This window comes from Dunckerocampus dactyliophorus, chromosome 15, assembly GCF_027744805.1.
Source record: "Dunckerocampus dactyliophorus isolate RoL2022-P2 chromosome 15, RoL_Ddac_1.1, whole genome shotgun sequence".
In the NCBI taxonomy this organism is placed as follows: Eukaryota; Metazoa; Chordata; class Actinopteri; order Syngnathiformes; family Syngnathidae; genus Dunckerocampus; species Dunckerocampus dactyliophorus.
This window is the reverse complement of record NC_072833.1, coordinates 7,139,612-7,165,907: the sequence shown is the minus strand read 5'-3', so window position 1 is coordinate 7,165,907 and position 26,296 is coordinate 7,139,612. Positions and strand designations below refer to the sequence as shown.

Here is a 26,296-nt window from a genome sequence, read left to right as displayed (position 1 = left end):
TGGGAACACGAGCCGGGCCGTGGGTCCAAAAAGGTTGAGGACCACTGGTTTAGAGTATCAAAACTAGGCATTTTTATTGTCGCTTTTTCACCATTCGCGATGAGTCTTGAAGGCATAAATTACAACACACGCTCGTCAAAGATCGCAAAGTTAAATGCATGTGCAACTTGCATACGTTCACTTTTCTCATCCGTTTTGAGTGAAATGTGTTTTTACGTGAAGTATATGAAACAAAAGTGCACATCCTTACGGAAAGTCCCTGTAAGAGCTTTAAGATGATACTCTTCATACGTTACTTAGTAGTGTTTATATTCATCTTCCTGGGCTTAATAATCATTTAGGGTGCAATTAAAATGTAGAAGTGTCATTCAGGTAAAAAGTACTGTTTCACTTCCAAGCTCTGTATCGACACACACTTTCAGCAGCTAAAGTTTACCCGGCAACAGACTAACCTGAGTAGTTGCTGGTTGGTGTTGGCGTTGGCATCTCTGTCTGTACCTCTGTTGTCGTCTGGCCCTCCGTCTGCAGGTCAGGCTGCAGCTGGATCGTGGTGGCGGTCCAGTTTCCTGGCGGCGTCAGAGCAGTAAAGTTGTGCAAGTCCTCCGAAATTGGCTCTGAGCCTCGGGTCGGAACCAGCGTGCACAGTAGCAGCACCCAGAGGTGGATGCTTTGAGAAGGGAGTCCCACTTTTGGAAACATGGGCTTGAGTGACGTTAAAGATGTCTCTTTGGAGAATGAAAGTTCACAGCATCAGGGTCACATGTTCTGACCTCCTTCCTGCACGGGCAAGAGAACAATCCGTGATGCTGGCATCCTGCAAGAGGCTAAGCGGAGAAAGAGAGTGAGTGTTTGTGTTCCTCCTCTGCTGCTCACTCTGTTTGCTCCTCTCCCTCTCTACGACTCTCTTTCACTCTTTCGCTCTTGCTCTCTGATCTCCAGCTGGGCCGGACGACTAAGCTCTTGCATAACAGCGACTGACTTGCTGAGCTGTGCTGAGCTCTCCCTCATGCAGTTGCAGCGTGCCCCCACCCCACTGTGTGTGACCCTCTCACGTGCACCCCTCTTGTTGTTTTCAGTGTACCGTGAAGTGACAGATGTGTCACTCTGAGGTGGAACTGGAGCACCAACACGATAAGTGAAGATGGTGATGTATTATTGTAACATCATGACATGAGTTATGCTGATTCCTAGTAAGAATTATTTTCATTACATTGTGCTTTAGTGGTATTAGCATGAATGATTAAAAACAGTATTAAAAATGTTAAGAGACAATACTTATAATAGATAACTGATCGGTAGCCTGTATTGACTCACTATCAGCCCGTGGAACCATGTGATTTCTCTCCAACAATCAATCAATAAATCAAAAGTACCATTAATGCTCGAGTCGCTGGTCTACTAAATCAAATAACCGGCAGGTCAGAAAACACTGGCATTAACAGCTGTGGCCGTAGGCAACCTCCTGATGTATATTTTTAGATGGCAGTAGCTGCATTTGAAAAATCAATAGTCGGCATGCAACTGCTTTATTTTCCTCTGCATGTGCTTTAAAATATTGGTTGTACTACTCACTACTGTTGGTGTGATGTGTGTTACACTTGCCGTATTGTTGTTGGCAATGAACTCATCAGTGCTATTCATGCATGCCGGCTGAGCAGTTTTCTCCTTACCGCGATTACAACATTGGTTTTGTAGCTGCAGTGTTGTCCAATATTGTCAATAATTGACCCTGTGGTGGTCAGAGAGAGCTCGGCTTTCCTTTGCGCTTTCTCATGCACGCCACAGCATTATTAAAGTTCCAATAACAACAGCTTCAAGCGCTTGTAAGAAAGAGAATAGCATCTCTGTTGTTGCCATGGTGACCCTGGATCACCCTCTTCGGTGGCGTGTAATATTGGTGGACCAGCCAGGGCAATCATCATATTACTCTTTACATTTTTGCGCATGCTAAAATGATCATATATGTTAATCATTAGACATGATGCAATAATTCATTTTGTTAGCAGTCAGCTTCTATTTTCATCGATATGAAATATAAAGCAATGGATACGCACGTGATGAAACATGTGACTGCACATGCTGTCCACTGTCCAGCCAGTTTTGATTCTCTACACGTTTTTTTTTTTTTTTTTATACCATAGCTGCGTGTTTGTGGGCATGTACATCCCCTTGTGGGCCGCAGGTAGACACTCAGGTGTATTGTGAACGTGATAGCTCTCGTCGACGGCTCTCCCAGTCAGAAAGTCCATGCGAACGCATGAATAATTGATGCACGTGGGACCAAAAATAGGAGAGGCAAAAAGAGGGATAAAGAAGAAAGAGTTGGGAAGTGATTAAAAAGCGAGAGAGGGTGAGCGGGAAATGGAGGAGGAAAACAATCAGAGAGGGAGATTGGAAAATAAAGACAGATGTGATACTTTTACACCAGGAAATCTGCAACAGATCCAACATTAGGCCAGTTAATGGGGACAACCTACATTATTTAGTGTGCAGAGTGATGATGTTTAACAGCTAAATAATAATAAGCTTAAAAGTTACAGTGTGTGGTCAGACAATAACCGAGCTAGTCGTTCCTAAAATAAATGAACAAGGAAAAAATACATAATACTACATAATAATAATTTGAAATAATATTAAAAATAATCTATTTATTTTAAATTGAAATAGATTTTTTGGGGTTTGTTTTGACAGTTTTTCTTCCACGTGCTAGAATTAGCTTTGTAGTGTGATGATACACCAACGTGATGCACACTAATTTGACCTTCACTGATTTGACAATACACATACACTACATCTATTATTTACATTTTCCACCTGGTGTCATACTACAGCTGCATCTCAGCATAGAGAAAATTCATATATCGTGTAACAAGTGTGTAAAAGCAATATGTCCAAGACACAAGAGTATTGAATGTGTGTGTGTGCGCAGACATACACAAACTGAGCAAATCATTATGACCCTAATCCCGAGCGCGCCTTCTTCGAGCACATCAAACGCTGTTATATAACACAACGCAATTCACTCCTTTGTGTGTGTGTGTGTGTGTGTGTGTGTGTGTTTATAATCTGTCTGAGTCTGTGTCTTTTTCCCGAAACTCTTTGCTCGTACACTTATCGGAACACCCACTATGTGTAAGATATGTGGGAAAAAAAATCTCCATCTACCAGTAATTGGTTGTTTTCCTGAATAAAATAAAATAAAATAAAATAAAATAAAATAAAATAAAATAAAAATTGGACAAATAAATTATCCCTATTAACAAAAAATATTATTTTTAAAAAGTAAAAATTAGTCCAATACCATCATTAATGAAAACAGGATATTAAAATAAAAAATAAAATAATAATTCAGAAATAGTTTTTGTTCAGATATATAATCACTACTGACACAAAATATACCTATTCTTTACTGTATTTTCTGGACAACAAATACAGTATATGTTTAGCAACAGTAGTAATAAATAACAACAACAACAACAATAATAATAATAATAATAGTAATAATAATAATAATAGACATTTTCCGTGACAGATTAAATAAATGCCCACAGCAAAAATAGTACACAACCTATGGTGTAGCTACTAGTACATCACACATACAGCACGTTGCAAAATGATAGATTCCAAAGACCTGTTCAGTGCATACTGTTCTGAATATCTAGAGTTAATCCAATATAACCGTATCATCCAATTGAGCTATGCTTCATGCTATTCCAACACCCCTGCAGAGGTCATGAAACTATGAATGACAACTGTGTTCATGTGTTCTACCCCTGTGCATCCTACATTACATTTCCTAAAGATTTGACTTACTCTCACCATAGGTGTCTTCAATTTGAGCCTGTGGATGAATAATGTTGCAACAATCACACCTTTACTCCACATGGTCAGAGTGAGACGTGGATTTGAAGGGCAAAGAGGTTGCATCAAGGCTAATCCTCCTACAGGCGACCACATTCATGGTGTGCCCTAGAGTTGTTACCCTGTAGCAAGCAAGTGTTGCACTCCCATTAGCAATCAATAATCTCAATCAATGGTATGTGCTTTGACCTTTTTGAGAGGTTTTGGAACATCTCTCAGGCGACCGACTCCCTGTGGCTTCGGTGCAGCAGATTAGAAATAAGCAGTTAGACAGACACAAATGTTGACATGAGTCCCTGGAGCTCGGCTGATCTCGTGTTGTGGCGTGCACGGCAGGACTTGGAATCAAGAACCAGCAAGAAAGTGATTATTTGCGAGAGGGTTCAATGAAAGGGCAGATCATGTCAACTTTAGATGGGGGAGTGAGATACAGTACGTGCTTGGCTGCAATCATGGCACTCTAAGTACATTTACTTACATTTTAGGTTTTTCACACCGCTATAATTCCAAGTGGGAAGTAGCTTTGCCTTAATCTAAACTGAATGCAGATGCTACAAACTGACCTGCATGACAAAAACCAATACAAATGCAACTTCCATACCTAATATAATTTGATGTATATCACATACATAACAAGAGTATGTAATGCAGGTGAACCTCATGTGTTGCTACCTCTAAACTATAGTGGCCTAAAAAATAGCACAATGACTAGGATTTGTGCACACTGCCACCTTGTGGATAAAAATAGTACCGCATTTTTTTCCTGCCATTTAGCTGTTTGGAGATACAGTACATTACATGGCCTTGAAGCCCCGAGGCCCTGAGGAGAAGTGGTGATGGAAACATAAGACTGAATACCAGAACATGGTGACTCAATGTCCTGTTGTCTGATTTTACCGAGGTTTTCTGTTGAAATATTGTTACACATCAGAGGATAATCCCCTTTAATGCCTTCCCTGATTCCATTCAGTCCGTTATGAGGAGCTGAGTGTTAATCCTCATTAAGCAAGGCAAACTGTTTGGTCATTTGCTGATTTTTACTGGCTGAATGAATGCAATGTGTAATTGTCAAAACACTGTTTTCATCATCATTTTCCTGCAAAACACATTACGTACGTTTGAAGTGCAAATCGAAGGGAATGGGGAACCACGCTGATATTTTCTTATAAATTTTATTTGACAAAAAGGCTAAAAAAAAAAACAATTTACATGTATTTAAAGCCATACCTTTGTGTTATGAATTATTAGTATCAACAGTTTAGTTTTTTTCTTTACATTGTGTGTTGTTGCTTTTTTTCTCATTTTTGCAGGGTATAGTTGTATTTCTACAATGTGCCACGGGCCGCAAATGGCCCCGGGGCCACACTTTGGACACACCTGGCTTAAGGTATGTTTTAAATTCATATTTCTTTTAGGATTTTTAACAGTTCATCATGTTTTTTATTGCTGTAGTAACAAACTATGTTTCCATCAGGTGGATCGATCCAAATATTGCGACAGAGTATTATATTTATGAGAAAAAATGTGTAAATTTTACGCAAATAAAGTCGGAAATGGTGAAAAAAAGTCGTAATATTATGAGAATTAAGTCGTAAATTTACAAGACGAGAGATGGGTCAGCGTTAGATCGATACAAGCACGATTAAATCGTTATGTATCACATTGTTGTATTTCTATTTTATTGACATACTGAGGGAATAATTCTTGGACACAGGAAGTCCGTGTCCAAAACACATGATCTGAATGACAGCCAATAGTAGTTTTTGCTAATAAAACGGAATAATGTAATAATTTTATTATAAATTATATATGTTTTTACCTAAAAAAAAAAAAGATGTCCTGGTGTCAATCAATTGAGGGCAAAATCATTCAATGATCTTTAACATTTGCACGTGAACGGTATCTGTGTCAGTATCAGTATCGACAATACTGGTTTTAATACCATCCATCCATTTTCTATGGCGCTTCTCCTCATTAGGGTCGCGGGGGTATGCTGCAGCCTATCCCAGCTGACTTCGGGCGACAGGCGGGGTACACCCTGGACTGGTCTGGTTTTAATACTGTAGTAGTTATTTACTTAGTATCGCAATGATACCATATTGCAGTATCGCCCAACCCTCATTTCCACTCTTGCACACTTGCACATAAAATCCTCTAGCGGGCGGTGTTCTGTCGTTACGTGGAAACTGTGGTATGTACAGTATATTGTTACCATTGAACCATTTATGCGATTTTGTGATACATATGTACTATTATCTAAATATGATTATAGGTGTTGGTACACTGTACAAAAGTGAATAATACAGTATGTTTTGTCATTCTTTAGCTGCAGACGTACAGCAATCATATTTCATCATATAAATTATGTATTGTTCTATTTTTTCCCTCTTTGGGCGGATCGATCCAAATGTGATCTGTGTCAATACCATGGACAGTAATAGTATCATTTGTTTGTTTTTTGCACTGTTGATTTTGTTATAATGTATAAATTGTTATATTGTTTACAAGTTTAGGGAATAAGCCCTAAGACACAGGAGGGTTTTGGGGGAGGAGGAGTATCGCCCACCTCTCATGCACACACCCACACGCTTATGCAAACATGGCTGAAATGTGATTGGCTGAGACACAAGCAGCTGTTGGCGCAAGCGACGTTTAATTAGCATGTGTAAGCAGGCCAATAAAATGGCTTGCAGCCTCACCTGATGGTGCAGACAGCAGCCAAACAGAAGAAAGAGGTTTGTGTGGAGTAGTGCATGGCCTTAGAGGGATACATTTCCGAATTGGCTTTGTAAATTCTGCCAAAACACACTCACCTCACTGGGACAAGTCCACTCACCGTTGTGCGTAAACGCGCACAGCCAAGACAACTTTACGCACAGCTGGAAGAGAGTGTATCCGCTCTTCCTCCTAGTTCTGGTCCGGTCCTGTGCTGTGTGTGCTGACTGGACACTTCCTCCACCTCGGCTGTGTGGGGATTTTCACCGCCGTTTGTGTTGTGTTGTGCCCAGCGCCACCCAGAGGGTCCTCGTGTCATCCATGAGGCTGGAGGCCGCAGCCAGGATGGATCTGTTCAGGAAGCTGTGGAGGGCGAGGAATCTGATTGTTGTGGTTTTCATCCCACTGTCCTTGCTGCCGCTTCCGCTCATACACCCCACCAGTGTAAGTCAAAGAAATATACTTTGTCACTGTCAAGAAAAAAGAAGAATGTTATGAGTGTGCTTCGTGTTAATGTTAAGATACTTTCTATTATAGTGATTCATAACATATTATAGCAACAATAAGCATTAAAGCAAAAATAATACCTCATAATAAAACCAAATAATAGACTAATACCCGCAGCAGTAAACATCCACTTGGTGTTTTTGAGAGTCCTTTTTTGCTTTGATGTCTGCTGATGGGATTTCGGTGTGTGTGTGTGTGTGTGTGTGTGTGTTTGAATCAATCACAAGGCTCTTTTGTTGTGATGAATGCTCATCCTGATAAGCAAGCAGCGTGTGTTTGGAGAGGAGATGTCACGACATTGATGTCATGGAGATCAGTAGAGAACAGAAGGAAGCATAAATATACAATACGATAAAAATGTCACGTACTGTACATGTATATTTGCTGCAGAAGCTACAGTTTGGGATCGCCTCCGTCTGGACAAATCCATTGTGTCTAATAATTAAATGAACTTAAACAAAAGACTAACTAGCATAGTCAATGGTACCAGTGTGGTTTAAAAGCAGTACTTGTAGTGGTTGCTCACTTGTCTGGTACCCCAAAATATAACTGATGGTTGAAATTTACAATTGGGAACATAAGTGTAGCCTTTGGTTCCTGGAAAAAGCACAAAAAGTTGTCTTGGAGTCAAATTATTAGTCAAATTGGCTACATAAGAGTAGATTTCCAGTCGCTAGAAATGACTCCCATATATTTTAGACGTAACATATTCCATGCCAAAGTCAAACAATATGCTGTCTCTATGAGTTGTGCGAGAAAACTAACCGTGTTTTCTGTACTTTGCTGCGTATAGAAGTGTTCTGCTTCGCTGTCGGTTTTTCATGAACTAAAATGTACTATTGGGTTTTTTGGGGGGACTAAATGTAGACTATTGTGTACTTGTGTAGGATGTAACATGTTCCACCCCAAAGTGAAACCGCTTTATATTCTGTTTCTTGGAGTTGTGCAAAAGAACTAAACTTAGTTTCAGTAAATTGCTGCAGATAGGAGCGTCTTTTGGGGGGGGGATTTTCGGGACTAACTCTCGACTGTGTTTAGTAGAGGGCTTCAAATGTTGTTGTCGAACATTGTATTAAGGTTGCATTTTCCATCCGTTTTTTACATGTGAAAGAAACGTTGCACACCAACTATTTCACTAGGCCAGTCACCACCTCTGTGCTGCACTACACAGCAGCTGAAGGACAGGGAGAGCTGGCAGGAGCAGGAAGTCAGACACACATGCCTCAGAAATACTTTAATGGTACTCAATGGTGTTGCAGATGGATCACTGATCTGTATTAAGTATGAAATCACATAAAGGAACAAAAGGGGTATATGCTGGTTTTGGTGGCGCACAAACTCACTATACTCAAAGCGATGTTCACCTGTTTATTTTCAAGAAATCCACGGGCCTATCACTGCCGTCCTTGCTGTTATGTCAGCGGCAGTGCATGTTTGGCACCGCGTGGCGCAGCGGGACGAGGCCAAAAAGCAAGATCCAATGTGCCAAAACATCAACACGCAAAAAAGAAATAATCCAAGTAATTAAGTTATATAATCGACGTACCACCACGCTGGGTCGGCTCCCTGCGGGCCCCCCTTACGACACCGGGGACCGCAGACTGTTTGAGGAATGTGACACTGTGCATGTGTGTATGTGTGTGTGTGTGTGTGTGTGTGTGCGTCTGCGTCTGTAACACAACAGAACGTCTAGTACAAGTTACAGTCATGCGGGCTCATTAATGACCAGTTTTTCATGTTTGTGTATGAGTAGTGTGCATGATTATGCATAAAAACCCGTTTACAGGAGGGCCTAATACAGAGGTTCTCAAACTGTGGTACGAGTACCACTTGTGGTACTTAGGGAAAAAAATCCAATAAGCAGACACATACATGTCAAATAGTTGCACAAATAGTGTGTACAGTAGAGTACAAGCCATATAGTTGAAGCGAAAATACAAATTTTGATTAAAATACATTCTGAGCTATTTTTTTTTTCATTTGATGTAAATTGGCCTAAAAAAACTACAAGCAAACGCTGTTATTTATTAGTGTAAAATGTCATTAAACCTTTTATTGATTGGTTCGAAGAACACAGGTTCCTTCCACAGTGTGACCCAGTTTGTCCTTCAGCAACATTTCGGTGTTGCTGTCTTAAACACCACTCATCTTCATTTCCTCAGCTGATAACAAGGAGCTGATGAGACAATCAATCGTCGGCTTGCGCAGTTTAATGAGATTCAGTGCAAGAACTGTACCAAACAACAGCTTTTACAGAAATTTGAATGCATGTTTCAACTAAAACTGTAGTGTTAAGAGCCCGGAATCAATCAAAACTCAACATTATTATCTATTAGATTATTAGTTACTTAGTTTTAACAGTTAAGAAAAAAATAGGGCTGTCAAATGATTAACATTTGAATTTGATTAATCACAGTTTTTAAATGAATTAATCACGATTAATCACTATTAGCAACTATGTCTGAAATATGCCCATTTTTACTGTACTTAATTAACAGGACAGGATTATATATATTTGGATGTATTAACAGCTCCAAATGAGCTGAATAAGTCAATCAAGCTCAAAGATAGCACACAAGTCTAAAAATCTGTGTCTGTTTGGAGTGTCCCTGAATGCGTCTCGCGTTCTTGTAATGCCAATGAGGAAGCGTCGTTCCCAGGATGAACGGACTAGAGATGTGTGGGATTTGAAAATACATACAGCGTATGGTGTTGGAATTGTATCGCTGTTGATGTGTTCAAGTCAGAATGGAGTTCTAAAAGAGCGTCAGACTCCGTGTGACTGTGTGGGGACGCTCCACTGTGCTGCCGTCTGCCGTCATAACAGAGAGGCGTGCTCGCTCTGGTGCGCGTGCGTTAATTACACAAAAAAATTGAACGTAATTAATTAAACAAATTAGTTACCACCGTTATCGCATTATTTTTGACAGCCCTAGAAAAAACATAAAACTAATTAAACTTATTTAAACTGACCTCATACATGCTTTGATAAAGAAGTAAAAAAAGTCAAGTGAAATAGCAATGCCATCATGATGTGTATTTTCGCTCAAAGCCTTTCCAGATACTCCTTATCCATTTTTAAAAAACATGCATGGAAAGAAATACTTGTGTAAATTATGTATAACAGTGGTGTCGAAACGTTTTTCTGCAAATGGCTGCATGCTGAAAAATGAAAGGCTGCATCTTGGCGTCACTTGGATATTTGAAAAATTTTGTACAAAGGCTGATTTTGGTAAAGACACAACTTTGTCATTATTAGTTATTAGTATCAACATTTCAGCTTTTTTCCTTCAAGTGTGCCCTTTTTGCTGAATTTTTCCCCATTTTTGCTGTTTTTTTTTTTTTTTATTATTTTTTATTTCTACAATGTGCACTTTGGACACCCCTCATGTGGAATGTCCCTTATTTAAAACTGTCATACCAGTATACCACCCCAGAGTTTGTGCTCTTTATTACTATTATTTCGCATGTGTAGATTTAGAGGTAAGACTTAGAGAGGCCTGCGTAGTCTGTGTACTATTTTTTTAGTACTTATTTTACTTGAGTTTTACCTTTTTTAAAAGTTAAGTTTAGTAACGTATCTATCTAAGGCAGTGGTTCTCAACTGGTGGGCCGTGGATCCATTAAAATATGTAACATACAACTGATATCTGACTTATTTGAAGTAAAATTGCACAATATTTTAGTCATCATTTTTCTCCTTGGTATACTGTATGTACATTGCACAGTTATTCAAATTATTATTTGATGCAATTTTGATATTGAATTAAAATTCATGCATTATTTGTATGCATGCCGTTATCACACTCATTTCCTTGACAACATGCTCTAATAAATTCCTCTAAAATGCAATTTGCATATGCAATTATGTGTATTCATGTTAAAAATCTATGACATAGGGGATTTAACAATAACAAAAATTAAAAAACATTGATTGATTTACATAATAATAAATAATAATAATTAATACAATAATAATAAATAAATGACCTAATAAATAAACATTAAAAAAAATCTAAAAAATCCTTAAATAAAAGTGTAAATATAATAAAAATAAAAATGACTTAAATAAAAGTTTAAAAAGTAATAAAATTGATGTAAATAAAAGTGTGTCTTAAATCTTAAAATGACCATTGGAAAATGTGGGTCCCAGGTTGAGGCCATTTGAGAACCCCTGATCTATGGGTATGTACTAATTCTGCTGAATGTACACCAGTATATGTTGCATAGTCATATCAAGTGTCCCGAAAGCATCAGCATCAGACGTTGCTGATTCCATCGATATCATTTACACAATAGTTGTTTTCCCGTTGAATCGAATAGTGAATGAATGAATGAATAGTTCATACTTCATGCCTAGCCACTGTTGTCTGGGCTTGAACTCTCATTAGAATGAAAGCACCCATCAGTCTGATTATTGCATCGACAGCTCTGCTTACATTGCACTTTAGCTCTAACTTGCAAAACTAGGACAAAGACATCAGCAATGAATGTTTGAGGTTATTTGTGTAGCAAGCCTCCCCTGATAAACAGTAGTCAATAATCAATAATCAGTGAGTGCTGAATAAGAGCGTCTTTGTTTGTATCTCTCCTGGTGTGTTTGCTCATTTCATCTGTCCGTGTATCCTCCTCCGGCACCTCTTTATCCTTTTGCTTGAGTCAGTCGGTTCCTCCGTGTGTTTCCTGTGAACTCCGGTTTGAGGCAGGCATGCTGAGTCAGCAGCGACAGTGAAGGACCCAGCTGTTAATAAGTAACCGAAGGCTATATGAAAGCTTTCTTAAAGGTGTTTGTATTTGTAGGTATTGGAACTGTTATTGGTACAATACTTTCAGTCACTTTGAGTGTATTTTATTATTTTTTGTTATTATTTGTCATGAGGTTTTTATTATTTTGTTTCATTTCTAATATTTTATTTGTGTTATTTTTATTTATACATACCATTTTGGTAAAAGTTATCTTTAGTTTAATTTAAAATTAATTACATTTATTAAAAAAAATTTCAGGAAAAAAATACTTAAAATATGCAGTTACTAAAAATACAGAATGTAATTGTAATATAGGGCATTACAGTATGTGTCTTTATTATTACAGTATATTAGTACGATGTATGTTAAGTAGTCTAACCCTCACATCCTGGAAATTCTTTAATGTTGGAGTCAATGTCAATAGTGCTATGACAATTTCAATTCCATATGTTTATATAATTTGAATGAGAAATTACATTTCTACGGCTTTAAGTCGACTTACAGTAAATTAAACTGCATGCTTCCTTGTCTGATTTAAAAAAAAAAAGTGGTCTAAAGAAACAAGTTTTTGTGACAGGCTGTGTTGGCTGTGAACCCTTGCTCTTTTTATCGCAGTCTAATCCAATAGTTGTGCCTAACACTTGGCCTCTTGCGAAGTTAAATCGATAGAAAATCATTCCAAAAAGGAAGACACAGTTCATACACTAGTTAAGGTGTGATAACCTTTGGCCTGTTGTAACAAAGGGTTACTGCGGGCATCGTTTTAGGACCACTACCATGTCATGATATCACAATATGCCAGTGATATGCGACGCTGCAGGAAATGTATCAATGAACTTGTACTTTATGTGGCATCATTTTAATTGTTACAATTCATGTTTTTTCTGCTTGCAGGAAGCATGTTGTGCATACGTGCTGATCGTGACAGCAGTCTATTGGGTGTCCGAGGCTGTTCCCTTGGGTGCTGCCGCCCTGGTCCCCGCCTTCCTCTACCCGCTCTTTGGCGTGCTCAAGTCAAGTGAGGTACGTGCTGGCAGCAAAAGTGAAAAAAGTGTGACGCACTGTTGAAATTATATTGCAATATATACTGTATATAGTTATACTGTTTAAATACAGTCGTCCCGCGGTTATCTCGGTTAATTGGTTCTAGGCCCAACCATGATAAGTGAATTTCCGCTAAGTAGGATTCAATATTAATAAGGTTAGAGCATAGAAAACCTGTTTATGACCTTCAAAATATGGTGGTTCCATGAAATAACACCCCTTTTATCACCTTTACGCTTGTTTTACCCAAGACAGTAGACATAATAATAGAAAATGAGACATCTGAGACATAAGATAAGATAGAGTCACAGTAGCACTACCTGGTAGCTATTGTCTCATCAATGTAACATTACTGACACCTCGAGACCAGTGTAGAATACAACTCTACTGACGCTGCTTATGGTTAAGGAGAGACTCCCGATGCAATGCAATCTCTTTATTAACAAGCAACGAACACATGCAGTGAACATTCACACAGGAGCTGCTGTCTGCCACTGTCTACACTGCTAACCTGCTGCGAGCACTCCGCTAACAGTCAACTCTAGCCAGCTGATGTCAAACGCGGCACTTCCCAGCTCCCCTTTGAATGCCTTATCTTTGTATTTTTATTCATTTAGTCATTTTTATGCTTGAAAATGATTAATTTAGGCCATGAATACATACAATTGGCTTAAATATGCATTTTATTTACTTAATAATAGACCTATGCCTGTGAATATTCCTATTCATCCAGGTCATTGTATGAATCGATCGCAACTGGACTGTTCAGGTTGTCTTAGAAGACGTTTCGCCCCTCATCAGAGCGGACTTCATCAGTTCTTGCTCAAAGACTGGGGGGGGACACACACCGGTCAGACTAGGTAGGACAGCTCTAGTCATAATAGGCCATATTCAACCATGAAACAGCGATTTATTTATACATTTGAAAAACGAGATAGAGTGAGGGCGCCATGTTTGGACCGCAATGTAGCGAGTATGGGTATAGGTATGTTTTATGACTGGCCTCAGATTTAGTTTTTGTTGCATTTTAGGTAATATACACGACTGACAGAAAGGTAGGGAAATTGGGCTTCAGACTGGATGTTTTCAGAGAGAAGTGGCCACTGAGCTTAGAGTGTCATCAGAAGGTTGCAACAGATACAGACCTAATGGAAGAGTCACAGAAAGGCTTAGGGTTGGGAATTTTGCTGCTCAGCTCCTTGTGCAAAAAACATTGTGCTGAAACATTGAACCCAAAAGCTGAATATTCCTAACTTTTTGTGAGTAGTGTGTGTTTCAATGCATTCAGCTAGTTTCATTCCGATGTGTCAAAACAGTAAATACTGTGAGACACAGGTTGTGAAATGTAACTTTGATGTCATGTGACTGTGAACAAACACAACAATTGTTCTCTTACTGTAACTTAAGTAATGCGTGCGGCAAATCGTGGGGGCTTAAATCGCAATGCACAGAAACCGCATGGCTGTAATGAGTCATCATATCCAAGCCCCCTCGGTGGGTTAACCCTAACTGGGTGCACCTTTATATATTAACGTATTCAATCCCAGCCATTTTTCAAAAGACAAACCCTTCAATACCAACCATTTTAGATGATTTTTGACTGATTTTTCAAGGCACAAAGAATATTGTGTTCTATGGATATACAAACATGGAACCTACCAAAAGAAAGATTAGACTCTCGTCTTTCATCAGAATTAAAAAAATGTGTTTCTACCTTTTTTCGTTCTTTAGTAATCAGGAGTAGAACATAGGTAAGTTTCAGGAAAATTCCAGTTCCCAGCAAGAAAAGAGACAAAAACATTTTTTTGTGATAAGATACATTTCAACTTTCACAACTTTCACTTTGACCACATTTTTGTGACAGCTCAAATTTTTACATCAAAATAACAATTTATTTTCAAATATAACACCATGAACTATTTACAATTTTCACATTTGGAACTAAACCGTGTGTGTGCACGCGTGCGTGCGTGCGCACGCGTTAAAACTTCTCTACAATGCGTAACCTTCTGCACGCTACACCCCTCCATGCTCTTCAATTTCCTCCTTGCTGTCGAGTGTGTTTTTACGTGCAAACGACCCATGCCAAGCTCTTATCAGATTCACTTCTGCCACCCTGTGGCCGTTTTTATGGCTTACAACTGCTCTAAAAGTGACATCTCTTAGTGTGCAATTGCGTCATCACCTCTTTTTGCCTCCCTTGCAAAAAAAACGTAAGTGGGAATCGGGTGTTCGGGTTTATAAAATCGTATAATACAACTTTCGTATTGAATGAGTTAATATAGGTTTGTAAGATGAAAACACATATAATGCCATTACTGCTTCACTCCATCACTTTATATTGGTCAACCTTTCTTACAGTCTTGTAAAGCCTATAGGATGACAAAATAATCACCTCCTTCCCATTTTCTTTACCTTTCTTATGGCAGCATTACGTAAAAAGTGAGTTGTGGGCCTCATGTGACCAAATCGCATTGACACTGACAAAGCTGCCTCTTAACCGTGCTGTAAGCCTCTTTTGATGGCGTTCCATAAATATGCAAGCAGAGAGCTTTATGCAACGTTTCTTGTATGCTATAATGCTTCCAGGCTGCATGTGTTGACATTCTAAATTACTCCCAATACTTCTCGATACACCCGCATTAGCTCCATTGCAACAATTAGAATAATACTTTCAAATAATGTAAAAATGATATGATTATCATGGCTGGATATCATGGCTGGATAATCGATCGATTATCCAGCCATCCATTTTCTGTATAGTATAATAGCAAATGTAGTAAAAAATGTAGAAAAAAAAGAAATAGGAAAAGTAGTTTATTAAGTATGCTTATGCTCATTTAAAAAAATAATTTGTAGTTACTGAAAAAGAATATTCAAACTGACAATTTCCAACGGTTTCTGGTACGGAATGAAATAAGGCAATGTGAGTCATGTATGAAATGCGGGCCAAAGTACAGCACGCATTAGGCGAGAAGCGACGAGACATTGGCTTACACAACTTGGTGAGGCCGTGAACCCTGCGAGTGGGAAGCATAGCAGATTACAAAGAACAAAAACAGGGGAGGGTGAAATAGGGAATAGGGAAGTGGGTGACGACAGGAAAAGCTCACATTCAACCATCAATCCTTGTTAGACCATAAAACTCCACATTTTCATGCTACAATGCACATTTTATTGTTTGTGTCTTCAGGTGGCAGCAGAGTACTGTAAAGACACCACCTTGCTGCTGATGGGAGTCATCTGTCTGGCTGCATCCATCGAGAAGTGGAACCTGCACAAACGCATCGCCCTGCGCATGGTGATGATCGCAGGAGCCAAGCCTGGCATGTGAGCGCCCAAACACGCGAAGACCTTGACACCACATAAAACCGAAGATGCCGTAAACATTTCTTGGCAGCACATGGAATTCTCCTTCATACTTTCAGGGACTACAGTATTTCTTTGGAGAAATCTGTTGATTTTCAGCACCAAATTCAAACTCCTTAAACGTGATGATCCTTTAATGATGCACTCAATTAGAGCTGCAACAATTAATCAATTATCCGTTTAATCGACAACTGTTTTGGTATTCGATTAATCGTTTTTTGATTTAAACATGCAAATATCCTCTGATTTCAGCCTCTTAAATGAGCACGTGCCCCTGCCCCTTCTGAAAGCACTCACAGGCGCCTTCGTCTTGTGTGACATAAAAAAAAAAAAAAACGAAAAAAATGAAGCAACAGAAGAAAGTTAATTTTTGAGTTGGAAACATATTTGTTGTGTTTTTCATGTGTTTTAGTCACTTTTTTTCTCCTACGTTATTCCTCTCTCCTGCAGCGTCCATTACAATTGAATGAAAATATGCAAATTAGGTGATGATGTCATTACACCACTCCAAACTCCCACCCACACAAATGAAATGTTGCAGTCCTGTAAAGATAATAATACACTGTAAAGATAATACAATATAAATTACCCAATAATAACGGTTATTTCCTGCTTCCCTGTACAGGTTGGTGCTGGGCTTCATGTGTTGCACAGTGTTTCTGTCCATGTGGCTCAGCAACACATCCACCACAGCTATGGTGATGCCTATAGCGGAGGCTGTACTGCAGCAACTCATATGCACCGGCATGGCAGACAACCTAGAGACTGCAGAGGTCACCGAGGACGACAGCGGTAACGATGCCTGCATGCAAACACTTTGAAACAACAGCCACGTAATTTCTAATGTTTATAATGTCCGACTCACCAAAATATTAGAAACACCCATCCAACCTGGACTGGCTGGCGACCAGCCAATCACACATACAGTATAGACGAACAATCATTCACGCTCACATATGGACAATTTAGAGTGTAAAACTCATGGCCCTACTTTTGACAATGAACTCATCAGCGGCATTAATGCTGGCTAATCCTTTCTGGAATTACAACATTAGTGGTGTTTACACTCGCATGCATTTTGCCTTTCCATTTTGTCTTTCGCAAGCTAGCGATGACACAGGAGACGTGGCAGGACGGCACGAGGGAGCTGGATTGACAATGGCCTACAGCCAATCAGGACGCAGAAAACAATGGGCGGTGCAGACAGACGAGAGAGGGCAGCGATAGACACTCAACTTCCCACAATGCAATTCTTCTTAAAGGGCGAGGCTCGGCCTGTAACAGCGTTTGTATGCTGTAATAAAAAAAAAAAAGAAATAGCACAACTAAATTTTTGCGAAACAGCACATCCGCGAAAGGTGTACCGCGACAGAGCGAGGGAACACTGCACTGTTATATATCATGACCTCCTGCGATTTCCAACGGGTTGACAAGCTGGTCGTGAGCGCACTGATAGCTCACTGACTCACAAGCGGCACAGTATTTAAACTATTTGATACATCTCCTGTATTGGATCTAATCATATTGTTTTGATGGTGTTTGTCATCTCCAGCTGTTTCAGACAAAGAAGAAAACTTGGAGAAGAACCAACTGGAGCTGCTGTACCGTAATGACAAGTATGGTTACTTTCCTTCCGCTGCAGTATAACATAATTAGCGTGTCATTGAGAAGAAATTGTATGGTAGAAAGTCGGGCTTGTGCTCCTTTCACACGTGCGTACATCTGCGCACATTTGAAAGAATCACAGCTTCAAACAAATATTATCATTATTATTAGATTCCTCGTTGTCTTGTTCTGCTTTAATAAATCTTTGACCTTTCTGCCATTTTAATGGGGGGGTCCCGGACAGGACAGTTGACGGGGGGGGCCTGTCTTGATGGAAATTAATAGAAAGACTGAAAATAATCCATCAAGTCAGAAACATGGCACGCTCGCTCACTCCACATTACATTCATGCACGTAATAAACACAAGTCAAAAGAAAAGTCAGTTAATGCAATCGCTCCCACCGTGAGCTGATGAATGATAGCCAGCAAGCTCAGTGAGTCAGCGGGTAGAACAAGGGCAGTGGAGCCATCGCTGCGGGACGGGGAGAGTGAGGAGGTGAGGAGGAAGTATCAGCCGTGATGCCAACGACAGTGCAGCTGTATTTGTTTGTGATGCAGATTGTTAAGTTAAATGAAAGAATTGTCGTCCTTCAGATATTAGATTGCATCTTAGTGTGGGTGGTGGGTGTTGTATTTGATACATGGGCGATCACCAGACATCATGAGAACCAGGACCATGGCAGGGTCTCGAACCACGGTGGCCCGTGTAGAGCAATAGATTTGTTAGCTTTGCGGCAACAATCTATCAATAATAAGTCCCCTTATGTTTGAATACATAGTCACATATACCTGACTTATCTTACTGCTAGTAACTTTGACGTAATGACTAATTTCCACCGGTGATCAATGGTAAACCGGTACTTGTAAAGTTGGCGCTCAGCCAAATGTAACGAGTGTCAATAAAACAGCACAGTGATTAAAGGTTCAGACAATCCAAACATTACACTACAGCATCATCTGAAGCAGTTCACAATCAATATTTCTAATAGCATAACAAAAAACAGTTGCTCTGATCAACCAATCAGAGGAGGGAAAAGTGCTGATGTCGCTGTGGGACGACTATCTGGCACTGAAATCTGAATCTGAAGTCTGTTTGTCTTAAAAAATAACAAAACAATTGCCCCATTTCTTAAAGTGTGTATGTGACATGGAACCAGCCCTCCTGATTCTGAACACATCGAAGCTTAAATTTGATTGGACAAAAAAAATCTAACATACACATACACTACCGGAAGCAGTGCAGCCAAGAAACACACGACTAAATGAATATAATGGACTGTAGGGAATAATTTAATGTAATTTCATGGAACAAATACTAGAAACAGAACATAAATGACGACTGCACACCACTGGTACTTACTTAGTGCCCAACAGGGCCAGTTAGTTTGCTGTCTGAAAATACTATTACATTGGTTTTCTACCTATTTTAAGAGAATTTGATATCTCACTCTTGATGCAACCATGACTACCATACAGTTGTCTCAGAAAAGGCACTTTTGGTAGTTCGATTGACATTAACAATATTATTACTCCCAACTTGAGTCTTATTTTGAGTCTAATTGCTATGATTTCCTCCTGGCCCCCAGCAATGATTGCAGTAAACATGAACTGTCTACACTTAGTGAGGTAAGACTACGATCATTTTCTTCATCAAGTGGAGCAAATTTACAACAAAAATAATGATGAGTGGCTCTTAACAGGTTGGGAGTGGGGAGGCCAATGGAGTGGCTCTGAATCCAAATGCCAACAAGGAGTGCATCAGACACACAAACGGACACTTGCCGCAGGTTCAAAACGACCCTTTAACCACAATAACAAACACTGACACTGCACATGAATTGTCACTTATTTGATTCTTCCTTATTCATCTTGTTAGGTTGCCATTGAAATCCCAAATGTGAAGCGTGTAAAGGCCAGGCGAGATTCCCAGTACCCCACCAAGAGAGATCACATGATCTGTAAATGTCTGACACTCAGCATCACCTACGCTGCGACCATCGGCGGCCTCATCACCATCACGGGCACCTCCACCAACCTTATCTTTGCTGAACAGTTTAACACGTACGTATACTGGAGTTCAATTATTAAACTCTGCGGCTATGACCCATCTTTTGGAGGGGGTTGGGGGGTCACACAGGGTCTGAGATCTTGCTAATCAGACTTTACGGTCCTCACAGAGCTGATTTCCTCTCAACACTAATCCTTCATATTACAGCTAGCTCGGACAAAGGTCAGCTTTCTGTAGTTGGTGTGTGCTAGAGGGCAATAATATGCAGTTTGAGCATCAGATGAGCTTTGGCGTCACACACTCCAAAATGTCTCCAGACGTTACCCAGATGCCAAGGTGATCAACTTTGGCACATGGTTCATCTTCAGTTTCCCCATCGCCATCATCATGCTGGTCCTAACTTGGCTGTGGCTTCACTTCCTCTTCCTTGGCTGCAAGTGAGTGTGTGTGTGTGTGTGTGTGTGTGTGTGTGTGTGTGTGTGTGTGTGTGTGAGAGAGAGTGAGCTGTGCATGGGTGAATATGTGTGCAGACTGATGATGTCATCCCTGTGTGTCCAGCTTCCGGGAAACATGCTCACTGAGTAAGAAACGCAAGACTAAGAGAGAGATGATGTCCGAGAAGAGAATCCATGAAGAGTATGAAAAGCTGGGACCCATCAGGTATGATATCTACTGTATGTATCTACCGTAAATGCGAAAACAAGGCGTCCACAATGTTGGCGACTGAGTAAGCAGCACTGCTTAAGAAGGGCTTGATTACTGATTGGGGCAGCTGCACTCGCTTGGAGAGCTGGAGAGCAGATTCCTCTGCAGAGCTGAAACAAGACAGCAGAGAGCAGCAGGCCAAGCAGAGTGCAAATCATGACAGAACCAATGTTGTAATATCAGTAAAGGGCAAATAGCACTGATGAGTTCATGGTAAACAACAGTACGGCAAGTGTGACACTCAGTGTAACAACAGCTGTGTAGTGCAACCAACATTTTAAAGCGTGGGCAGGGGTAGATGAAACTGCTGAATGCTGGCCACTTAAGACACTTCTAATGCAGCTGCTGTCACATTGTGGAGTGAATAAAAACAACATCAGGGGCTCCTAATTCCAATTTAAAAGACCCCAAGATTATTTGCTATTGTTGACTATAGTTAATTGAATAGCGATGTTAATTGAAAGATTTATTTCAGCAATAACTTTGCTGTAGGACATTACATGAGGGCACGGTATTATGCAATTGTGTGTGCGTGTGTGTGTTTTCTAGTTACCCAGAGGTGGTCACCGGTGTTTTTTTCATCCTGATGACTCTGCTGTGGTTCACAAGAGAGCCTGGTTTTGTTCCCGGCTGGACGTCTCTCTTTGAGAAGCAAGTACACACAATGTTGCGTCACACTATTACAGCATGTGGTGTCGTTCACACTAACAGTCATTACTGGTTGGAAGTACATCAACACAAAAAAACCTGCAACACATATGAGAACATTAAGATTCTTCAATAAATAAACTTTTCTGAAATTGTACTTTATTGTCCTCTCCCTGCTTTAGAAAAGGTTATCGGACTGATGCAACAGTGTCTGTCCTGCTGGGCTTCCTGCTCTTCCTCATTCCTGCAAGGCGACCCTTCTCCTCATCCTCATCAAGCTACAGAGACCCAGGTAGAAATCATGCCGTCTTATCGAATTACCTTATTTCTTTATAGCTATGTTGTACAAAACTACAGCACAATAGTACCATCAAATTCAACAGTTACAGTGTCGGATCCACTCGCTCCCATGATCACCTGGAAGGACTTCCAGAGACTGATGCCGTGGGAGATTGTCATCCTGGTGGGTGGAGGGTATGCACTGGCTGCTGGCTGCAAGGTAGAACATTTAATAGAGTCAATAAGGGACAAATACCTGTATGTTTGTAGTATTGTACTTAACACTATTGTCTTTGCAAATGCATCATTTTTTACATACACCTTTTAAAATGTATGGTTCTATGTATTTTTTGCACAGGTGTCAGGCTTGTCAGTGTGGATTGGCAGACAGCTGGAGCCCATGAGCGGACTCCCACCCTGGGCTGTCACCCTGCTGGCTTGCCTGCTGGTGTCAGCGGTCACGGAGTTTGCCTCCAACCCGGCTACCCTCACCGTCTTCCTGCCCATCCTCTCTGCACTGGTATGTCCCCCTCTATTGCGACATATTGTAAGGACGAGGCATTAATAGGAAGCAAATGACTCATTATTAATAACAACTTTAATAATGATTTGGAGTGCATGAGAAAGTGGAAAGGAAAACCCTGCTCTCTTTGACCTCGGTGCCATTTATTAAAGAGTATATTGCAGAACACCGCAAGAACAGAGCCAATGTTGTAGTAGTGCTACACCGCTGATGAGTTCAACGTAAACAACAGTACGGCAAGTGGAGTTTCACACCAACTGCTGAAAAGCTTTAGCGTAAAGCACATACAGAGGTAGATCAATTTTCTGGATGCTGACCACTCATGATGCAGCTAGTGCCATCTTGTGGAGTTGATAAAAAGCTACCGTGCTCGAATTGGAGCATTTATAATATACAGAAATTACAAGCACCTCTAGGTCTACCTTCTGCAAAACGACTTAGGAGTCTGAGGAATGAAATTAAGCTGCAGCAGAGTGATGATAGAGTTGCAAAGCAAGTTACAGAAGTACTTTTTCCTCTTTGAACAGTTCACACCAGATCACATTATAATTACTGTACCTCTAAGGGAGCTTATTGACTTTTTTACATGTTAACTGTGGAAATGCTGCATTGGGATGAAACTAAGCAACCTTTTCGATGTCAAGATCCTAAATTGAAGTAATTGCCATCTTTTGCTCAAAATCAGCAGATTTAGGAAAGAAAAACTTTGTTAGAAATCCCAATAATTTAAAAATATGCACTCATTTTAGAAGGAAATATATTTTTACGAGAATAACGATGTAAAAAACGATGTCATTATGGTGGCACAAAGTTGATATATTAAAGAAAACATTTTTTTTAAAAGGTTGTAATGTTATGAGAAACAAAATAAATTTAAGTAGTCATTAGTTTGGGGAAAAAGTTATAATATTATGGGAATAAAGTGAAAATATCACGGGAATAAACTCATAATAATACGATTAGTAAATATACAAAGATTATTTTAAAAGAAAGATGAAATATTTGGAAAATTAAAAATGCTTTTTCACCTATAGCATAAAGCTGAGATGCATTTTTTTCTTGAAATATGTATAACTTCATAGAATGTGTTGCTTTACAAAACAGCAAATTGGCCGTTGTATCCTTTTATTTTTAAGTACGTGGCCCTCGGTGCAAAACGTTTGGACACCCATGCAGTAGAACATGTATGGACGGATGTGAACATAATCTTCCACCTCCCTTTTTCTTGCTGTATGTCTTCCTCTTTCACAGTCAGAGACCTTGCACATCAACCCCCTCCATACTTTAATCCCCTCCACTATGTGCGTGTCATTCGGGGTCATGCTTCCAGTCGGGAACCCCCCCAACGCCATCGTCTTCAGCTACGGACACCTGCAGATCAGCGACATGGTACGACACACACACACACACACACACACACACACACACACACACACACACACACACACACACACACACACACACGCATTCCTTGAAACACACGCTCCCTTGCACCTGCAGCATCAAAAAGCTTGCGCATGTCTTATGTAACCCGTTTTTTTATCTCATAAGACTTGGAAAAAACCTAGTAGACACACTTCTAGTATTTATTAGGATCTATTGGGATTGCTTTGACATTATAATCCATTTCATAGTCTCTCTATGTGGATTTATGGTCATCTTCTTTATATTCTCCAGGTGAAAGCAGGTTTCGGGGTGAACCTGATTGGCGTGGCGGTAGTGATGTTAGCCATCACCACATGGGGGGTCCCGCTCTTTAATTTGACTGAGTTCCCAGCCTGGGCAGTGGCCAGCAACGTTACCAGCAGCTTATAGCCCCCCTTTGGAGCGGTTCTGTGGAGGGAATGAAAAGAAATATGTGAACTGTACTGAAGAAGATGAAAGGAGGGAAGGAAGAACCGTTTAGAATGATACTTTTGTTGGGCCAATTCAGTATTGACAATCAAAGCTGATTGTCACACTGTATTTTATTTTATGATCTGTCATAATTGGACGGATATCCTTACTTGCCGTGTGATGTATCACGTTGAAAATCATTACCACATAGTGCCTTTTTCAGTAAATGTTGCAAAAGGTGTAGACTGTTGCTACACTTTAAATGAATGTGTCCTTGCTGTTTGAACAGCAAGTGTGGAGAATTGATTGGATGGACTGTTTAAAAGAGGCGGATGCTTTATTTACAGGCAATAAATGCACAGCGAGAGGCTTCTATAACAGTATTTCTGATGTGTAGTATAATGTAATGATATAACATATGTAGTGTACACTGCAAGCTGCGACAATTCAAGATGCCAGCTGTCTTTACCAAAGTTATCACACTGTAAACATATTAGCCATGATTGGCCACAGTGCCTTTTTATTAATATGACAGCTCCAGAAAACACTTTCAAAGGCACTGGGAGAGTGCAAACTGTAAAACAATATGTATCTGCTTTACATGCAGCACGTGGAATAGCACATAATTATATTATCTCCTATACTGCTTTGAAACATGCTTTCATGAAGACATCGAAGGACTTTTGATGTAACCATGGTGACCGATGCAATGAAGCACATCAATTTTGACAAAAAAAACAAGTTTATGAAATGGGTTACAGTTGAATAAGCTGACTTGTTGCCTTGGTGATGTGAACGGGGAGCTATATTGGAAAGGCACAAAGGGTGAGCACACATATTTGTATGATATGATAATCAATGTTCAAATCTGCTGGTAAAAGAACACATTCAATGTGTTATGCATAAATGTACAAGGTGTTTTGTATTTTTACACAATTTGACAATGAAACATGTAGCTTTTATCACTTTTACCATAGTATAGGTACAATCAAAATACTATGCATTTATGTTTTTTTGTAATTTATTCATGCCTACCTTTTGTAAGTACATACAGGCTTGTAACTTAAAAAGCTGAAGTGTTTACTTGGTGTCATTCATGCAGACATGACCGTTAGGAAGACCAAATAATGTGTACAAGAATAAAATCCCTGAAGCCAATGTCTGTTATTTATATTTATTTCAAAAAGATTGCATGATCACGTGTAGCCACAACGGATTTTCCTTTACATAAATCCACAGTGATAGTACACATTTTTCCAATGAAATATAAATGTGGATCTCTTCCATTATTGTTGTATTTGTTACTTCACACCAGCTGGACAACATGAGCAGATGAAGATGTTGAAACACCCCATTTCCATTCCAAATGTGATGTTTAGCTCTGTACATATAAATACACCACACCACTCAAAAAAGAGAAATGTAACCAAGTCCTTAAGGCCCCAAACATGACAAAATAAAAGTCTTCTTTGTCTTGTGTTTTAACAGTGGTTGGCGTCCTTTGTGGGGCATTACAGCCCCCGGCACTGCTTCTAGACTGTCACATTTTCCCCCAGTCTGTTTTTTTTTTTTTTTTTTAGATATTCTTTTCTGTCCATGTTATTATCCAACATCTTAATTATTTTGTTGCTGGTCAAGTCCAACATTCCCTTTTGGACTTAACTCATCCTTCCTCCACCAATAAAAACCATAGAAGAAGATTTGTCAGGATTCCTATCGTTAGGAGGGCTGGCGGGGTCCTTCAGCAGGAGTGAACCCCTCTGTTTGCATCTTCTCCTTGTATTTCAGAAAGTCTCTCCTTTTAGTGAAATACTTGACCTGCAGAGAGAGGAAAATAAGCAAATATAGAGCTAGCTGTAGTCATATTTAAATTACATCCCTAGAGGTAGTAGTCTTAGGGGATAATTTACCCACTGGGCTGGGCATTTAGCCTCAAATTCTCTTTGAAAGTTCTGGCAGGCTGTTGCTTTGTCGTTGTTGTCGTCCATACACTTCCACAATAAGTCCCTGGCATCCCAGCAGGCTTTCCTCTCGGCGGAGTTTGGAGCTGCCATCACCACTTGACTGTGGAGGGAATCTAAAAAGGTAAGGTTTTAGTTGATTACAAAAAAGCAACCGTGATAGTATATTACGCACAGTGAAGCATTAGCGCCGTGCCCGTATCGAAATAGACACGACTCAACAAAATAATGATCCTTAAAAATGATCACTAACAAACAACAATGGTGAAAGCTTCTTAGTAACAGCGTGTATTAGCGTGTTAGCTAGTTCACACTCACTGTGTTAATAAAGCTTGGATGATATATTTCCACCGCTCGCTTCTGTTTTAAGGTTGTCGATCCATTAAATAAATGCACTGGCTGTACTTAACAGCCTAGGTGATGTTATGTTTATTTTCGAGGTGACAGCATGAGCTAGGTGAAGGGCAGGTTTTCCTGGTCGCACGTTG

General features: G+C 39.8%; 4 protein-coding genes across 11 annotated transcripts in view; 2 read left to right on the top strand and 2 right to left on the bottom strand.

Annotated features, from left to right (window-relative positions):
* The window catches only part of zgc:162331 (uncharacterized protein LOC793007 homolog), a 24,940-nt gene extending 17,710 nt beyond the window's left edge, over positions 1-7,230 (bottom strand). The window contains exons 1-3 of one of the 6 annotated variants that reach the window (XM_054800455.1): positions 7,164-7,230; positions 6,675-7,046; positions 453-824 (exon numbers count right to left, since the gene is read on the bottom strand). In XM_054800455.1, coding sequence (XP_054656430.1) covers positions 453-699 — 247 coding nt within the window. In that variant the 5' untranslated portion in view covers positions 700-824; positions 6,675-7,046; positions 7,164-7,230. Of the gene's footprint in view, positions 1-452; positions 991-6,674; positions 7,047-7,163 lie in introns of those variants that run through there. The other 5 variants (XM_054800458.1, XM_054800454.1, XM_054800457.1 and 2 more) reach the window with 5 other exon arrangements.
* slc13a4 (solute carrier family 13 member 4) overlaps positions 1-25,509 on the top strand; it is a 25,933-nt gene extending 424 nt beyond the window's left edge. Inside the window, exons 2-20 of one of the 2 annotated variants that reach the window (XM_054800450.1) lie at positions 529-841; positions 940-1,144; positions 5,172-5,248; positions 6,870-7,020; positions 12,724-12,852; positions 16,067-16,203; positions 16,868-17,034; positions 17,795-17,858; positions 19,435-19,474; positions 19,549-19,635; positions 19,725-19,909; positions 20,174-20,293; positions 20,415-20,516; positions 21,111-21,212; positions 21,392-21,501; positions 21,593-21,708; positions 21,847-22,008; positions 23,263-23,400; positions 23,689-25,509. In XM_054800450.1, the coding sequence (XP_054656425.1) occupies positions 1,142-1,144; positions 5,172-5,248; positions 6,870-7,020; positions 12,724-12,852; positions 16,067-16,203; positions 16,868-17,034; positions 17,795-17,858; positions 19,435-19,474; positions 19,549-19,635; positions 19,725-19,909; positions 20,174-20,293; positions 20,415-20,516; positions 21,111-21,212; positions 21,392-21,501; positions 21,593-21,708; positions 21,847-22,008; positions 23,263-23,400; positions 23,689-23,826 (2,028 nt within the window). In that variant the 5' untranslated portion in view covers positions 529-841; positions 940-1,141 and the 3' untranslated portion in view covers positions 23,827-25,509. Of the gene's footprint in view, positions 1-528; positions 842-939; positions 1,145-5,171; positions 5,249-6,262; positions 6,597-6,869; positions 7,021-12,723; positions 12,853-16,066; positions 16,204-16,867; positions 17,035-17,794; positions 17,859-19,434; positions 19,475-19,548; positions 19,636-19,724; positions 19,910-20,173; positions 20,294-20,414; positions 20,517-21,110; positions 21,213-21,391; positions 21,502-21,592; positions 21,709-21,846; positions 22,009-23,262; positions 23,401-23,688 lie in introns of those variants that run through there. The other variant, XM_054800451.1, reaches the window with a different exon arrangement.
* Positions 25,008-26,296, bottom strand: LOC129194927 (cytochrome c oxidase assembly factor 6 homolog). The gene is made up of 3 exons (XM_054800460.1): positions 26,127-26,296; positions 25,758-25,924; positions 25,008-25,665 (listed from the first exon to the last, which is right to left on the bottom strand). The coding sequence occupies exons 2-3, from the start codon at positions 25,899-25,901 to the stop codon at positions 25,567-25,569; spliced, it is 243 nt and encodes an 80-aa protein (XP_054656435.1). The 5' UTR covers positions 25,902-25,924; positions 26,127-26,296; the 3' UTR covers positions 25,008-25,566.
* ptprz1b (protein tyrosine phosphatase receptor type Z1b) overlaps positions 25,797-26,296 on the top strand; it is a 54,385-nt gene continuing 53,885 nt past the window's right edge. For both annotated transcript variants that reach the window (XM_054800441.1, XM_054800440.1), the window contains exon 1: positions 25,797-25,932. The gene's annotated coding sequence lies outside the window, so the exon portion shown is untranslated. The remainder of the gene's footprint in view (positions 25,933-26,296) is intronic.